Raw genomic sequence first — 18,515 nt, forward strand, 5'->3', positions numbered from 1 at the left:
TTGTAATGCTACAGAGTATTTTTGCGCGTAAATGGCGGAAAGGTTTACCTGTCACGGCTACAGCATAGGACCCCGCGGTGGACTGCACCGTCCGGGGGTACGGCCCTTGAATGTCGCTCCAAATTAGTCCCCCCTGTTCCGCCGCCCATTATCCAAAGAGATAACATCAGAAACCTCCCCTGAAATTCTTTTTAATATCATATAGTACTCTTAAAGTTTTGAAAATATCATTGATCTCCATTAATAATTATAAAATGATGGTATTAAACCTCACTTGATATATAATTCACATATCAAATAAATGGAGTTCAAAAAAATTAAAGAAAAAGAAATGAAAGTCACTTTTTTCTGTTTTCCTTTTTTCCAACATTCTCTTTTACTCTTTTTTTTTTCTTTTGGATGACTATGGATTTTTTATTTGTGAATTATAGTAAGTTGAATTTATGATGATTTAGCACAACTGAAAGGGTTGAACCATGGGTTGAGAAGAAGTTGAGAGAAAAAAAAAAGGATCATAAGAAATTGATTTTGAACATATAAAGTTGAATTAGTGCTAATTTATTTATTTATGAATATTTTTTTTATTTTTCAAATTTATATTTTTATACACTATAGTTTTATGATGTGGTGGTACTATTAGAAATTGTTTTTTAGGTGGTAGTTTTTCTTGGAGCAAACAAAGTGGTTTAGGAATATATTTTATTTAGCAAAATAAGTAAAAGGGTAGTTTAGGGATTTTAAAAATTTTGTTGCACAAATAACAAAAGTAAGTGATATTTTCAGAACCTTAGAAGTGCTAAATGATATTTTGAGAAACCTCAAGAGAGATTTCTGATATTGTCCCTCGTCCAAATTCCAAACTAGGAGCAAATTTGAAATCCAGATTCATATTTAAAATTCAAGTGGAGCATGAAACCATTACCGTCAAATGTTTGATAAAAGCAATGACGTCCATTTTAAAATTAAGGGATAATTTTGGAAATTCTCTTTGAAATTTCTCATAATATCATTCAGTTTTTTTTTAAGATTTTTAAAATCTCACTTACCTCTTTTGTCAATTTGATAAGACTAAATATCCCTATTAAAAGTCATAAATTGACAATATTACCCTTGTACTTTTAATAACTTTTAATTAAAAGTCAAAACAAAATAGGATTTTTAAACCAAAACATAACTACATTTCCATTCAATACTGGTCCATATTTCCTTGTATTGAGGTGGTTGTGAGATGGCAAAGAATTTAGTTGAATAATTAACACTTTGAAACATAGACAGTTACAAGGAAGTTAAGAAATTTTTTTAGGAAATATATTTTAATACATAAAGTAGTTTAAGTTATAATAAAAATTAAAATAATCTTTTTATATATATGGTTTGTAATATAAATCCAACTTATAGAAAAATATTTTATAAATAACTCAAAAATTAAAAAATTAATAAAAATAATCTAATGACCAAATATATATATATATCTAGGAATATCCTAATATATTTTAATTAAAAAATCATGCATTATACTAGGTAATAATTATTGTATATATACAAAATTACTCATTATTGCATTTATATGTGTTCATATTTTCATTTTTTCAAAATTTAACCTTATTTTATTTTTTATTGTTGTTGTAAGCTTCATAAGTAAGGTAGGACAAGGGTATTATTGGAACAAAACTTTTATCTTTCTTGCATTTATTCCAAAGGGGCTAAAATGTTACCAAAAAAAAAGTCAATTCAGGGGAGGTAGGTGCGATTTTAAAAACTTAAAGGGCACTCAGTGATATTATAAAAAAGGTCAAGGGAGGCTTCTAAAATTATCCCTAAAATTTATCCACTTCGGATTCAAGTCCTCTCCACTCCAATGCAAATAACGGTTACTTTCTTCGGTTAAGTCTTGAGCAATGCCTATATAAACCAAGCCCTTGATGCAAAAACCTCACAATCATCAAACCATCTCTCCAATCATTCATCGTTTACAAAGAAAACATACCTTCTTGTTAATTCATTAGATCATTTATATTACAAGAATGGCTCCTGATATGGTTCGTAATAGTAATTCGCCAGTCACAAGTGGTCTTGTCAAGGCTGCTAGTTTGTCTAGCCGTGCCTACGTCACATTTCTGGCAGGCAACGGTGACTACGTGAAGGGTGTGGTTGGTTTGGCCAAAGGGTTAAGGAAGGTTAAAACTGTCTATCCTTTGGTGGTTGCAGTTTTGCCTGACGTCCCTGAGGAGCACCGTCGTATACTGCTGAACCAGGGCTGCATTGTCAGCGAGATTGAGCCCGTCTATCCTCCTGAGAACCAGACTCAATTTGCCATGGCATATTATGTCATCAACTACTCCAAGCTTCGCATCTGGGAGGTGAGATACTTCTACTCCTTGATCCAGGTTAAGTGTCATGTTTTCTTTTATATTTATTCTTAATCCCAACACTAACACTAGAGAGAAATTTGATTTGATTATAATGCTTAATTTTGCCAGCAAATTGATAATTCTTTTTTGTTTATGTTGATGCAGTTTGTTGAGTATAGCAAAATGGTATACTTGGATGGAGATATCCAAGTGTTTGAGAACATAGATCACCTGTTTGACTTGCCAGACGGATACTTCTATGCTGTAAAGGACTGCTTCTGTGAGAAGACTTGGAGTCACACCCCACAATACCAGATCGGCTACTGTCAGCAGTGCCCTGATAAGGTTCAGTGGCAAGAAGAGTTGGGTCAAAGGCCCCCTCTTTACTTTAATGCCGGCATGTTCGTATACGAGCCTAGTCTTCCCACCTATGATGATCTCTTGAGCACCCTCAAGATCACTCCTCCTACTCCGTTTGCTGAGCAGGACTTCCTGAACATGTTCTTCAGGGATGTTTATAGGCCAATTCCTCCAATTTACAACTTGGTGTTGGCCATGTTATGGAGGCATCCAGAGAACGTTGAGCTGGAAAAAGTGAAGGTAGTCCATTACTGTGCTGCTGGATCAAAGCCATGGAGGTACACTGGCAAGGAAGACAACATGGACAGAGAAGACATCAAGGTGCTAGTGAAGAACTGGTGGGATATTTACAATGATGAGACATTGGATTACAAGAGGTCCGCTGCAAATATTTCTGCCACAATTGGGGGTGAAGCTGAAGCTAAGAACCTCAAAGCTAGAGCTCTTCGCTGCATTCCCGCCCCATCTGCCGCATGATCATTCGCCCTTTCTTAATGACAGAAATATGTAATTTCTGATTATTGTTAGGTACTTGAAGTGCCTGGGATCTTGTTAATCCATTGTACTTGTAATTGGCGCTCCTGTAGCTTTTTGAGGTTGGTCTTTCATAGCAGACTGTTTTGCGTTTCCATGTTTTAAATAGCTTGGCTTTGTATGGATTTGAATCAGATATTTGAATAGCATATATAACAGAAGGAACTTTTTTTTTTTTTTTGGTCTTCAGATGGTGGTTGTTGATAATCTGCTGTGTCTACCATTTGATTCCTCAGTCATGATCTGCTATGTCCACCTATATAACAATATGTTTTTGTAGGATTTAATCATAATGGTACGCATAAATGAAATGAATTTTAAGTTTTTTTTTTTTTTTTTTTTTGTGAATTGACCAAGACAATTTGTTTGATAGCTGTTTTTTTCTGCAAGCTTGGTGGGTGGGTAGAAACAGTTTTGGATGGAATAGAGACTGAAACCAACAACTTTGAAGTTACCATAAGAGCATCCAGCAAGGAAGCTAGTTCTCTTCTCTGTAATAGTGGATGGGAAATGGTCTTATTTAGAAACAATTCTAGTACTAGAGAAACAATTCTAAGATTCGGAAATGGTAATAATCCTAAGATTCGGAAGACAAACAATTCTAGTACGAGGGAAAGGACTTATTTAGAAACGTTTAACATGGCTTTTGGCACCAAATAACTAATGTATAATAAAAAAAAAAAAAAAAACTTCTACAGCTGATTTCCTGTTGAATTAAGGTTTTTTTTTTTTTTTTAAATTTTTCTTGGGTAAGATATCTGTATAATGAAGCCTATATTACACATGATGAGAACTGATTCTGCTGATTTTGCCTAAGAAAGGCATATGAGTATTTTTCCCTCTTGTTAACAGCAGAAGAATTCAACTTGCATGGGATGTGTTTAAGGAAAGCAAAAGGCTTTCAAGTCACTACCAAATTGTATCTCTAAGAAACTATTTATTTATTTATTCTAATGCAGTATCATTTTTTGACTGATTTTTTCTTTTCTTTTTTGAATTTTACAGGTTGCGAGGGAATTAAGAAGATTTATTTATTTAAATCCAATCAAATAATTGAATTTAAATGGCTACTTTTATGATAAATTGCTCTTTTTAATCTCTAGTTGATAAGTTTATGGGTGCTATGGTAAATTATAATTATGTTTCATATGAACTTCAAATCTATTTTATTGATATTTGCAACTTTATTTATATATTATAGAAAGTCTATGGATTAGATTTAGACAGCATACATGAGGTGAGTTTGAACCTACTCGAATTAAGCCTCATACCCGATTTTATTTTATTTTATATTTTTGCGAGTCAAGTGTGAGTTATGAAAATGTGAGCCTAAGGGAAGTGGAATTGGGTTCAAATGAGTGATTATTTATGTGTGCTAAATTTGAATATATCAAAACCCAACTCGAATACCCAATTGACAAGTCTAATACCTTCCACTGATTCGTAATGTGCAAAGTATCTTGGACACATGTTACATCATGGAATGGTATTTTTTTCATTTTAAAGTATTTTACCGAAAAAGAAAAGTAAATCGAGACCCATTTAATTGATTGATTAAATGGTACGACGTGTAACTATAAAGCTTGATATACATGACAACGGCCAAAAAAAAATTGATATATATATATATATATATATATATATATGTATATACACACACAAACACACACACACACATATATATATATATATATATATATATATATATATATATATATATATATATATGTATATAGCAAACAACAAATATTATCTCGCCACTAAACCCTCCCTTAATTCTCCCAAAATGGCTCATGCCAATTATCTCAATTCATTGTTAAAGTAGCAGCTCCTATCAACTCAATGGACCCCTTTCCTACAACTTTTTAAGGCACTATCTCACTTATTTCCAATTATTAAAGGACAAATCTAGTGGGCATTGTGCAAATCTTTTATTTTACAGTTTATTGTGCTTCACGACTCTCAAGTATGTCTAAATTGGATCTTGTCCTAAATTTCTAATTTTTTGCAATCAGCTACTTTCAACTTTTTATTTTTCATAATCCACTACAATAAATTCAATTAGAGAAAATGGGAGCAGATTTAAGATTCTTAAAAGACCATTTTAACAATTACTACTTTTTTGTCTCAAAAATACCCTTAGTGTGCTTGCTCCGTGACAGTAGCGCTAGAAGTGTGCAGTAATAATGAGTGCTTAATGGTAGACAGAATAAATTTTTTTTGCACTTTTACACTTCTTCAGTTACTATAGAAGTATAGACTATTGAGTTGTTAAATGAAAGGAAGCTTTTTGAAACGAAATATTGCAGGATTGTAGGGCAAATAGAAACCTTGTTCATACGTTGATATAATCATGGCCCCGTTTGGACGGTGAGCATTTTTTGGTACGTGCATAAAATTTTATTGTAATTTAATATGAAATTTGTAGAAAAACTTTAATGGAATAATTGATATAAATTTTTCTTTTTTTATTTTTCTTTTTGTTCTTCCTTTTTTCCTCTCTTCTTCTTCTTTCTTTTCACAACGCCTACTTCAACCATCGCTTTTTCTCCTCTCTCTCCCTTTCATTCTCCTTCTTTTCCCTTCTCCTCTTCCTCCCTTCCTCTCTCTTCATCAGTCTTCCCTTCTCGGCCACTAGTTCTACCCCACTCTACTCGTGCAACTATAGATCTCTGGTCGTGCGACTAGAGTTCATGTTGAAAGGGAAGGGGTGAGATGGGAGGTGGAACAGGTGGCGTTGGTGGGGAGGGGGGGGGGGAAGACAGGAAGGAGGAGGAGGAGGGAGTAGAGAGAAATAGGAGGGGAAAAAGAGAGGAAGAAAGAGATAAAGAGAAGACAGGCACAAAAATGGGGAGGGTGGCGCCGGCAACAATTAGCAATGGTGGTTGAGGTGGGGGAAGAAGAAGAAGAAGGAAAAGAAACAAAAAATTTGTGTGGTTTTTTCATAACTTAGAGCGTGTATTTTAAAAATTCTAGGATGTGGTCACCCAAAATGGGATGGCTGGTACTGAAATTGTCTCGAATGCATTTCCATTGCTTTGCCGCCAGGTAAGACATCACCACCCCATGTAGGTAGTGTGGCATAAAATAAATAAATAAAAACTTTGCGATATTTTTTGAGGGTTTCTATATACAAAGTTGTAAAAAAACTTGTCTATTAAAAATATGATAAAAAAAACTCCTACCAAATAGGGCCATATAATTGGTTTTGATAAGGAGTATCATACTTATATTTAGCGGTCCATATTTTGAAGGGCATATGAATTCTACCATTTACAACTATTGAAATTCGCATTTAACTTTATTAACACATTGATATAACTTTTTTCCTAAAGTGGATCATGCATATATTGGCCGACCAAAAGCATATTTGTTCACCAAAAATGATTTTTTTATAGTACAAGAAAATACATAATATTAAATACAATTCACAAGGATTGCACGTGATCAACTATTTTTACTATAAAGGATATTTATACATGGAAGAAAATTATCTTGTTTGAATATCTCTGAACAAATGTAGAAAGGAAGAAAAAAGATTTTATGGTGCTCAAGAAAAAAGAATAGATAAAAATAATAATATTGTTTTATTTCAAAATAAAAAAGACAAGAGATACACAAATTCTTGCTTGGTTTAAATAATTATTCAACTTATAACATGTCAAATTTTGTTTAGTAACATTATTGACTAAGTAAAAAATATCTTTAGAATTTATTCTTCATTTAGTAACACTATTGAAGAAGTCAAATTTCGATTAGAATGCCCTTCAATTATTTTTCAAATATTTTGCAATGATACTTATAAACAACATTTTAAAAATTTTATTGTTTCACATATGGTTTATAATATAGTGCTAGAAAAAAGATTAGCGAAATGAAAAGTCGAAAACAAACAACGACCAAAAAGCATAGAATAAGTAGCATTAACCTCAAGAACAAAGCACTAAATAAAACAAAGGTGTTAAAGACAATCTTTTGCAATGGTATTAGGGATGGCAACGGGAGCGGGCACCGGCGGGCACCCACCCCGCGGGGGGTCATTGGAGAGGGGGGCAGTTTTTTCCCCGTTTAGAAACGGGGCAGGGGGCGGGGATATATTCCCCCGCCCCACCCCCTGCCCCGCCACCTGTTTGAAAAAAAATATATATATATATATACGTATATAATTATATATATAATGATATTATCAATTATACTACTAATTATACATGTCTATTAATAAAAATTATTAATTATTTATACTAAATTTATTAATATATTTATGTTAAATTTCTAACTACACTTAATACAATAACACTTTTTTCTAAAAAAAAACACAATAATAATTTAGTGATTGTATTTGTATCAAAAATGAAAACTTGATTATTTTAGTTATATTTGTTTTATCATATTAGATTGTATTCAAATAACTTTTGTTTAATTATTTTTATGAGTTTCAATTGTGAACTTATAATGAATAATAATTTGGTGATGTGTTGATATTTTAGTACTTGATTATTTGCTCAAATTTAATTATAATGAAATTATATAATAAAAATTTTTTAACCCCACGGGTGCCCCCGGGGGGGAAGTGGGGTGGGACGGGGGACAGGGCGGGGGCGGGGGGAATTAAAATGCAATGGGGCGGGGGTTGGGGGAGGTGTCCCCCGCCCCATTGCCACCCCTAAATGGTATGTTTTAAAAGCTTCAAAAATTTAATTGTTTCACATATGATTTACAATATAACATTAAGAAAGGTAAGTAAATTGACAATTAAACACAAACAAAAACATAAAAGCATGGAACAATAGGCATTGGTCTTAGGTATATTAGGGCTCTACTTTCACTCTTTTCCCCATTTCAAGACAATTCACATTTCCACTCTGAGCACATTCACTACTGTGGCTAGTGATAACATATTTTGCAGGTATTCATCTTCATTTGGATGGAAAATTTTTATTTAGGAAAGTTTTTAATCCATATACAGGTTTAATTGGAAATTGAATTTGATCAAATATTAAAATTTAATAACGGTGGAATTTATTAATTTTGATTCAAACCATGTATCAATTAAATTCCACCTCAATTTTACTGAGATTACCCAATGCTATCTGAGATTATAAGATCACAATTGATTTTCAAATATTTCTTTATTATTTAGGGGTTATGCTTTTATGATACCAATCCTACCTGTGATATATTTTGCATGTATTAGATTTTTTCTTCAATTAAGTATCAATTTATAACAATATTAACTAACTAAAATTTATCTATAACATTTATTCTTCATATTTTTGCCATATTCAAAACTAATTATACGGAATTCAAAAGGCATACAAAATCATATGTTATTTATGTTTTGAAGAGCATATATTCTACCACTATTTGATGTATGTTTGTTCACCAAAAATGATTTTTAAAGTATGAAAAAATACACAATATTAACATAAATAAAAATTCACGAGTCTTGCATTTGCTCGACTATTTTTTAGTGTAATAAGTATTTATACAAGAAAGATATTTAGTTGGCTTAAGTATCTAATCTCTAAACGAAGAAAGAAAGGAAGAAATATGATTTACAGTTGAGGATGTTTTTCAAGAATATATCCAAGCCAATTCCTCCAATTTACAACTTGGTTTTGGCTATGCTATGAAGGCATCCAGAGAACATTGAGATTGATAAAGTGAAGATTGTTCGTTATTGTATCGTTAGGTTAAAGCCTTGGAGGTAATGCCTGCAAGGAAGAGAACAAGGATAGATAAGACAGCAAAATGCTTGTCAAGAACTGGTGGGATATTTACAACGATAAGACACTGGATTACAAGAGATCTGCTATAACAACGAGGGCTGAAACTGAGGCTAAGATACTCAAAGTTGGACTTGTTGGCTATATTACTGCCTCATCTACTGTTTGATCATTAGCTCATTAGTCACTATTGAATCTTTAAAGTTTATAATTCTTGTAAAGGATTTTAGAGTGGCATAGTTTTGTTTTTTTTGGGGGGGGGGGGTGGTGTTTGGGGTAACCTAATATTTTTGTAGTTAATTTGAAGTTGGCCATCCTGTAACCTTTTTTTTGAAGATTGACCTTATTGTGTAAGTGTTTGTTTAAAGTTCTACTTAAATTGTAAAAAGCTAGCTTGAATATACCTGGAATATATTAACTGAAATTACATATCCAAGAGGGTCATCTTTTTGCTTAATTTTTGTGATGCACATTATCTGCTAGTAGTCAAGTACCAACATAGACGATGATTTTTGTAGTCAGCAATCTTGAAGTTATTCTTTGAACATTGCATAAAGCCTTCAACTTGAAGTTGTAAAATTATTGTGTACAACTCATATGTGAAGTGTATATGTTTTTCCCCATTCAAATATTTTCTTGAAAAGCATATTACAATAAAATTGTTCAGAAACACCTCAAAAAACAGGCAATCCAAATAGAGTACGTGTCAATTCATAATTGATATTAGTCTTGGTTTGAATCATATTAGAGTTAAAAAGCAAATACATTCATGTAAAACTAAATAATTGGTCACTTTTACCTACTGTGATTTCCTTAATATCCCCAAAATTATCCGTTTTGTTTCTTTTCTTCTTGAAGATTAGGCATACCAAACCAGCTAGTTTCTTTACACGTCTAAATACGCTTATAAGTTTTAGCAACATTTGATGTGCGTGCAAGGCTTGTGACTATAATTTGATTAGAGAGAAGTTTGATTTGATTATAATGCTTAATTTTGCCAGAAAATTGATGATTCTGTTTTGTTTTTACGGATGCAGTTTGTTCAGTACAGGAAAATGGTAATACTTGGATGGAGATATCCTATCCAAGTGTTTGAGAACATAGATCACCTGTTTGACTTCCCAGACGGATACTTCTATGCTGTACTGTAAAGGACTGCTTCTGTTTTTTTTTTTTTGGTGAAAAAAGGACTGCTTCTGTGAGAAGGCTTGGAGTCACACCACACAATACCACACCAGATTGAGCAGTGCTCTGATAAGGTTCAGTGGCAGGAAGAATTGAGAGGCCTTTTTGTTGGTATCGAATTAAGTCAAAAAACAAGTTCAAATTGATATTCTCAAATATTCTGCACTGACAGTGCACATAAACTTAATCCAGTTTATATTTGGTCAAGTGTAAGAAGAAATTGTAATTCCATTTTGTGGATACAATTAGTCAAGCTGAATATTGCTTATTGTTAAGAAAGTGGATAATATTGGACTTATTTATATTGAAAGAAATGAGTTCAATGATTTTGTGGCAAGAAGAAACGTTAAATAATTTATACTTACTTATTGGTAACATTTTGGTCAACTCCCCACTTTTTTGCTTTGGAAAACTAATTTTTGTAATTTAATACTAGATCAAATAATGTCATGGCTATTTATTACATAAATATAATATTGCGTAGAATAGAATATATGCACGGATTAAATTTTTGTTAGCAAAGAAAACAAAACTATTAGGGTCGGCCCAATGGCCAGGTAAGAGTACTCAGGGCCTTTTTCCCGGTCAGAGTTCGAATATCATGTATTCAATAGTTGAAGATAGAGAAGGGTATAGGAAGAGATGAAAGGACAAAAAAAAAAAAAAAAGTAAAAGAAAACTACATGTGTCAGAATCAAAAAACCAAAAGAGTAATAAACATAAAGCAAAAACCAAAGGAACCTAACAAAAGAAGGTAGGAGATGAGGCATTCCGATAGCTTTGAGTAACAGTTGAAATTGTTGCTTAGACATGGTACCTTTATTAATTAAACTATGATTTGAGGGGAAAACAAAATAGCTTTCTAATGGCATAAGTGTAAATCACTAACCAAAAGCAATAATTTTTTATTGGCTCCCATGACATAAAAAAGTGTATTTAAGTGAACAAAAGGGCGGAAAGTAATTCCCTAAAAAACTCAGCTCCTGTGACTTGTGCCAAATGTTTCAGCCACGCTTTAATATCTCTCATATTTTCAAACCATCCACCACTTTTGTGGTTGAAATATAGAGACAGTTTGATCAAAACTCATTCTTATACATTATAAGAATAAGAATTATACACGTATTGCACAAGTATTACACACGCAAATTTTAAATGTTCACCAAGATTTTATTGGACACGTACACTTTTAGTTCATAAAACAATTTATTCAAACTAGCTAGCTATCGAGGTACACTCGATGCATGTACTTCTTGCTCAATAAATATTATTAGTTGTTTCAATGAAATAAATAGTGCTAGTCGATAGTAAAATTTTACATAGCATATAATCAAAAGTGGTTGGCATGAATAATAAAGTAAAAATGGTTTGGAGCAAATGAATAATAAAGTAAAAATGGTTTGGAGCAAATGAATAATAAAGTATTAGTACCAATTAAGTGATGGCACTTATATATATTTAGGGTGGGCAAAGACTTTTAGGTTGGCATAATTCTTCGAAAGTTAAACCTGCACATAAAAGTGATCAATTAAAATAGATAAGCAAGGGAGAAATTTAAAATTAATGAAAGAATACAATTTTTTGCTAGAAATTTTGAAGGTATAAAGAAAAGTAAATTAAGCTCTCAAGTGTTGAAGAGAAAAGTTTTTCTTAATTTCCAACGTATATTTGCCTTTGTTTTGCTTTTGCCCTAGTCATGAATATGGAAAATGGAATCATTGTAAAGGAAAATTTTCTTGATGACAAAAAGCGATGAAAGATACTTGTGAAACTATACGAACCCATAAAGGCATAAACTAACAAAACAAAACTATTTGACAAAAAACATATTGACTGGAGGTATATACCACGTATGATGAAGGTCACTCTCGTTGTTCATTTTTCAGGCATCTCACCCTCCCTCTCGGCCTATTGATTTACCATAGGCACTGACACTTAGCATAATCAAAATTCACAAATAACTGTACGTGTCAAATTTATCCATCTCAAGACCACAATTTTCCAATTGTTTGTATGCTTAAATTGGCAATGACATGAAAACCCAGAAAAAAAAGATTTGATTAGATTACATGACAAAGCACCATTAAAGTATACATATAATATTTGAAAAAGTGAAACAAAAAGACTGCACATAAAAGAACACAGCTTTGGATGTCTACAGATAAAAGGGTATGCACATATAAAAGAGTAATAATCAATGCACTGAGTTTAAAACATTTACCTAATGAATGAATTTCACGTCATGTATGTGGGAGCAACTATCACTTAGTATAGAAGAGCCACCATGCGAAGAAGCACTAAAGTTACAGGTTGTGGAGAAAACTTGAAAAATTTGGAAAAAAAGAAAAACGGTTGATAAAGATTGATTGACTGGAGAAGAATCTGGTAAAAGACTGTCAACAAAAGATTTGGGAAGTTAAAAAAAAAAATAAAAACAGCAGTAATATGTCGTATACCGGATGATGATGCAAGAGTGAAGGGAGAAATAGTAGTTGAATGGGATAGGTGGAAATTGAAGTTACTAGTTTTAGCTTAGTAGAATTTCTATATACATGCGGTGGATAATATATAGTTAATAAGAGTAAACTTGGAAATACTGGAAAAATTTACACCAAACTAACTAAGTACAGAGGCTTTATTATCGTAGAGATGATAAAATTTTTACCATCTATTGCTATCATGTTCAAAGTTTCTTACTGCTACTACTATTGCTATTACTATTAATACTACTGCTGCTGCTTTTAGGATATAAATCTATATGTGTTCACAGAATCATTTACTGGGAAATCATATACCCATCAAGTTTCATCAGTACTCCAAAAATTGTTCGTCGGTGATTTGTTTTACTATTGCAAAGCGATATGGACAATATGGTATGAGAAATCTCTTGAAATGCTTCACGTATTAGACTTTAAGGTATACTTTTTTTTTTTTCCTTTTGAAATGATTACGAGCAGCACCCCAGATTGGAATGAATACACATGGATTTTCAAATGAACAATATCACGCTCAAACAGTGAGATGGAAACTTAACATGTAGAACATAATTTAAGATCTTAGATATCTTATACTATAAATGGATTTAGAAAAGAAGATAAACCTGCTTATAGTTACTAGAATTCCCATGCATTGCACGATTGGCAGTTTGGCACCTATTTGTAAATGCCAAGTAATTTCCATGTTTTTTTTCAACTACCTAATCGTCCATCAAATTGATGTCAATGCGAGAGTACTTTGCAACACCCTTTTTGATACTCAAGAGACTGCAAAATGTAGTTGGATCATAACCATATTTATAAGCGTCTTAGCAAGTATTAGTGTCTAAAATCATGCTGCAATCACCTTATATTTCATTCCTCAATCACAATTTGTGGAAAAAGTGGCACGTATGTTGCACTTGCATAGATTGATGATGGAAATTAATGAAATTTACACAAACTATTTACGATGAGGCCCCAAAAAGGGCAAAAAAAAAACCACATTTATAAGCGTCTTAGCAAGTATTAGTGTATAAAATCATGCCACAATTACCTTATATTTCATTTCTCGATCACAATTTGTGGAAAAAGTGGCACGTATAATGCACTTGCATAGATTGATGATGGAAATTAATGAAATTTACACAAACTATTTACGACGAGACCCCAAAAAGGACAAAAAAAAACCACATTTATAGGCGTCTTAGCAAGTATTAGTCTATAAAATCATGCCACAATTACCTTATATTTCATTCCTCAATCACAATTTGTGGAAAAAAGTAGCACGTATATTGCACTTGCATAGATTGATGATGTAAATTAATGAAATTTACACAAACTATTCTACGACGAGACCCCAAAAAGGGCCAAAAAGGAAAAAAAAAAAAAAAGTAGCTAGTCTTTCCTCAGAATTGAAGATTGGCAAATTGTTGTGTGTCCTATACCAGACCAGTTGGATATGAACTTTTATATGCAGCAATATAGCATCTTCATTTTGACCCTTCACAACATCGTCCCAACGCATCCAATCAACCTTCAAAAGCTCCTTTTTGTTATTTTATCACTCGAACTGTTGAAATTGGCTTATTCGAGTTGAGTTGGACTTTCCTTTCACCCTATAGAGGTTAAAACTAACAGAGTACGTAAGGATCCAACTACAAAATGAATTTCAAGAGAAGCGAATAAGGGTGCTGAGAGTGCTAATCTTTTTGAATCTCTTTAGAATTCTACTCTAACTTTTGTCAAGCAACTCATGCATGATGATTTCCAGCAACATCATTAATAAAATTTCTATCTGTTCTTTTATTAAAAAAAAAGGGGATCCAACTATAAAGAAATATTTAACATAATTAACTTTCAATAGGGATAATGGGAGGAGCCAAACTGAAGCAGATGTTTTGATTTTGAGAACTTAAATGGATAGTATGTATTCTGCTATGCGTCCAATGTACTTTGTCTGTGTACCCAAAAATGACAAAAAAAAGGGAAAAAGAAAAAGAATTGCACCATTAGCTATTTCATAAGTTAAATAAAAGGACTCCTCTTTTTCTGAACAATGTTAGGAATGCAAATCGTTTAGAACTAGCAAAACATGCATTGGATTAGACTAAAGGATGTAGAATGGAGGGATTCAATCTCACTTTGAAGGTTCACAGATGTACAGATATTCCTGACAGTAGTTCGGTATAATATTTGATATAACGATTATCATCATAAATACAAGTTGCCGTTTTGCCAAAACAGTAATAATAATAAAAGGAGCCTGATATCGGAACCAGTGAGGAAGGGGAAGAACCTAGTGCAGATACATCCTAATCCTAATGTGCTCTCAGTTCTATTTAATCAACCATTTCCTTTTGATGCTAGCATTTTGTTACTAGACTCCTTTAAAAATAACTATACATGGTTCTGTATAAGTTCTCTTACTTCTACCAAGAAAAAAACAAAGAAAAGGGTAGAACTAAGTATTGGCTATTTATAAAGTTTCGGAACTGGAATAACACACTCTTTGTATAGCAAAATCTACCGTTGATTCTCACCCAAGGAAAAGCAATAAAAAAGCCTATCAAAATTTTGATCATTAGTCACCCACGATAATAACAGCCATTCCAAAGTTTGAGTCAGTTTCTCTTTGGCACCTTTAACAAAGTCCTTCTAGGATGACCGTTAAAAGATAGCACTATCATGTCTCTCTGAATTAGTAATCTTCTTTTGACTCGTCCTAAAGATTTTTAGATAGGAGAGAAAGAGGAATATAAATGGTGATCTACCTAATTCTGTCGTTTTCATGCTGCCCATAACTAATCATTGATGGTAAATGGGACGAAATCAATAGTTGAAGTTGTTCCAACAAGTTAACGTCCTTTTTCATTTTGCTTCTGAAAGATAAGTGTTTACAACCTTGGTCACTGCTATGTCTTATATGTTCTTTAATGCCCTGTCAACCTCTGTATTTATCGGACTCGATTTTTATATCAGGTAATATTGCCGAATATTCTATGATATAAGCAACCAAATGATAATATATTGGCATTCATGGATAATAAGAACTAATTTATGCTCAATAGTGTCTCTTGCTTTTGAAGCCTATAATGGATCTATGCTCTATAGTGGATAAGTTCAATGTTTAGGATAGACAAGATTCCTTCCTACTCTCAAGATCCAGCGAATTATTTGCTACGCAACAAGATTCTCTTTCCATTTTTCCAACTCTTTTGATTAGGCAATAAAAAATTTCCATGGCAGAAAAGGTAGACTTATATATGCTGTAACCCGGTGGAACTAACCAAGAAAAGATCCTCCCACAGTTGTTACGAATAAGAACAAACATGGGTTGTCACCATCTTACACAAATTCTGCTTACATTCTCAGCAGCAGCTCTCATGATCTCTCTTTCATCTGCTGTCACTCAGAACATCTTGTACACCATTTGTTCTCAAACTCAGAGTGAAGAAATCTGTGTACGAATTCTTGAGAGCGATCCCAATACGAAGTCTTCGACCCTCCCTCAGCTGTCTCTGATATCCATCAATCTGACGAGAGAACAAGCCAATAAGAACTACAAGATTTTCAGAGACCTGCAAGCCAACACAACTGCTGGATCATTGAGGAGGTCTTACGGCAAGTGTTTGAGAATTTATAAGCAGATGATCGACAAAATTAACGATGCCTATCAGTTATCCCAACTGGGAAGGTACGAGGACATACATCAATTAGGACAGGCGCAAACGCTGGCCTACAACTGCGAGAATGGACTTCCTTCAAATTCAACCACAGCTGCAGATACTGAATCCATGATCTTAACTTGTGAAGCTGCAGCTAGTGTTAACTTGTATATTGCATCTTCTATTCCTGAATCTTAATGCTAATTAATTCATGTCTATATTGAGGTTTAGCTTTTCATTTCTAGTTTCATTGCACCCAAAAAAAAAAAAAAAAAAAAAAACCACTTCCTGTTTCAATGAGCTTCGACAAGCCAAAGAGGCATATATCTGCGTAAGTTCTTGAATTGCTCTTCGTCCCATAAGATTCGTGTATTGGCAAAGGCAAATTAGGCATACCCGTGTAATCTTCAATACCAACATTCAGTTTGATGCTTGCTACTGCAGTATTGCCACATCACTTGGAAAGTGTCCCCACCCACCCGCCTTTCCTCCCCCAAGCAACCATCATTCTTTTTTTTTTTTTTTTTTTTTTTTGGTGGGGGTGTTCAAAAACAGCCATCGCTCGATAGTTACCATTATAGGGCTGTTAAACAAATCGAACAGCTCAAAAATTCGGTTGAGCTCGACTCGATAAGGCTCGAACTCGACTCGTCAATTTTAGTAAATGAGTTGAGTTTGAGCTAGAAATTTACTTAATTGATTAATGAGCCGAGTACACTTGAATCGTTTGTTATTCAAGTAATTAGTTTGGGCTTGATAAGGAAGGATATATATGTCATTTCACAAGTTAAAAGAATATAAATTAAAAATCATATGTTTTATTGTAATCAATTCAAGCTTGTGCGAGCTTGGCTCGTTGTGATAAATAAGTCGAAGTCGAGCTTAAGCTCGAATCACATGTCCCAATTAGCGAGCCGAGTTCGAGCGGCTCATCTGCTTAGTCGAGCGAGCTCGAGCCAGCACGAGCCGAGCTCAGCAGTCAAAGACTCAACTCGGCTTGATTAATAGTACTCGTTACCAAGTAGTCAATGCGAAGTCAAGCTAGATATCACTCATTAGAATCATACATGTTTAGATCAAATTAGATTGAACCTTATTCTGTCACTTGTAGATTGGTAATAAAAACTAGGCTTTGTGCCACGTGACTTCCGCGGGATGTCCATTATTGATTGTATTACAGTAATGTAAGATTTATTTAATAATGTATGGTTAGAGTGTTGTGTATGATAATGGAGTTAAAATAGTGGATAGAGGAGTGATATATTGGATTGATTTGTTTGTAAATAGATATCGTAAAATTGATGTGATTTGTATTGCGTTTTTTAAAATTAATAAGATTTAAGCATTTGACAGATAATATTTGTTTTAATTTTTTATTTAGTTTAGTGATAAGTAAATGTTATTTAAATTAATGGAATATATATTGTTTTTAAAGTTGATAGGACAAAGAATTAAGTGGAGAATTACACTAAGAGTGTTATAATTTATTATAGTTTGGATGTTTGTAGTCTGTTTATTTTAGAATGATGATATTTTCATAATTCAGATAGTTAGAACGAGGAAGCGTGCATTGTTGTAGTGAAAAATAATGGGAAGTATCGTTGGAAAATAAATGGATAGTAGATTGATTTAGTTATGAATGAATGTGATTGTAATTGACGGAAGTATATTTTTTTTAATTAATAGAATTTGAATAAGTGATGGATAATTTTAATTTTGAGAGATGAGAGATTTTATATTAATAGTTTATTTATAAATGGATATTATCGAAAGTAAGGTGATGTGCATAAATTTTTTTAATATAAGAAACATAAGCGGTTGCATATGGAGATTATAGAGTTTAATTACAATAATTCGCAGCAAATTGTTAAATATTTATTGTTTGATGTTTATGCAACTTATTTTATGTTAGTTAATGTTGCGGTGAATTTGTATTAATATATAGATATAGGTATATAACATATTTTTTAATATGTATATATATATATATATATGTGTGTATGGGTGTGTGCGTGCATATGCAATATTTTATTTGAGGTGATATAACGGTTTAATCTTTTTAGTGTCTATTATATTTTTTATTTTTTTGGTTATATATGGTTTCGTGTTTATATCAAGGAATGTTTATTGGGTAGACAACGAACGACTATTCATTTATAAATAAGCATGTAATTAATCATACTTTGTACTTGTCGCATCAGGTTACGTTACTCAATC

The 18,515-nt window shown here is 32.7% G+C and overlaps 2 protein-coding genes across 2 annotated transcripts; both read left to right on the plus strand.

Moving 5' to 3' along the window:
- The first annotated feature begins 1,959 nt into the window (after positions 1 to 1,959).
- On the plus strand, positions 1,960 to 3,418 carry LOC113727831 (galactinol synthase 2-like). Its single transcript, XM_027252194.2, has 2 exons — positions 1,960 to 2,360; positions 2,517 to 3,418. Exons 1-2 carry the CDS (start codon positions 2,025 to 2,027, stop codon positions 3,186 to 3,188), a joined length of 1,008 nt encoding a protein of 335 aa, XP_027107995.1. The 5' UTR covers positions 1,960 to 2,024; the 3' UTR covers positions 3,189 to 3,418.
- A 12,544-nt stretch (positions 3,419 to 15,962) lies between these two features.
- On the plus strand, positions 15,963 to 16,496 carry LOC113724648 (uncharacterized). Its single transcript, XM_027247530.1, has one exon. It carries the CDS (start codon positions 15,963 to 15,965, stop codon positions 16,494 to 16,496), a length of 534 nt encoding a protein of 177 aa, XP_027103331.1.
- The last annotated feature ends 2,019 nt before the right edge of the window (positions 16,497 to 18,515 follow it).

This window comes from Coffea arabica, chromosome 2c, assembly GCF_036785885.1.
Source record: "Coffea arabica cultivar ET-39 chromosome 2c, Coffea Arabica ET-39 HiFi, whole genome shotgun sequence".
Taxonomy (NCBI): Eukaryota; Viridiplantae; Streptophyta; class Magnoliopsida; order Gentianales; family Rubiaceae; genus Coffea; species Coffea arabica.

Coding starts and splice junctions, on each gene's coding strand:
- LOC113727831 (XM_027252194.2), top strand. CDS start 2,025: ATGGCTCCTGATATGGTTCGTAATAGTAATTCGCCAGTCACAAGTGGT. Junction 2,361..2,516: donor CCAAGCTTCGCATCTGGGAG/GTGAGATACTTC, acceptor ATGTTGATGCAG/TTTGTTGAGTATAGCAAAAT.
- LOC113724648 (XM_027247530.1), top strand. CDS start 15,963: ATGGGTTGTCACCATCTTACACAAATTCTGCTTACATTCTCAGCAGCA.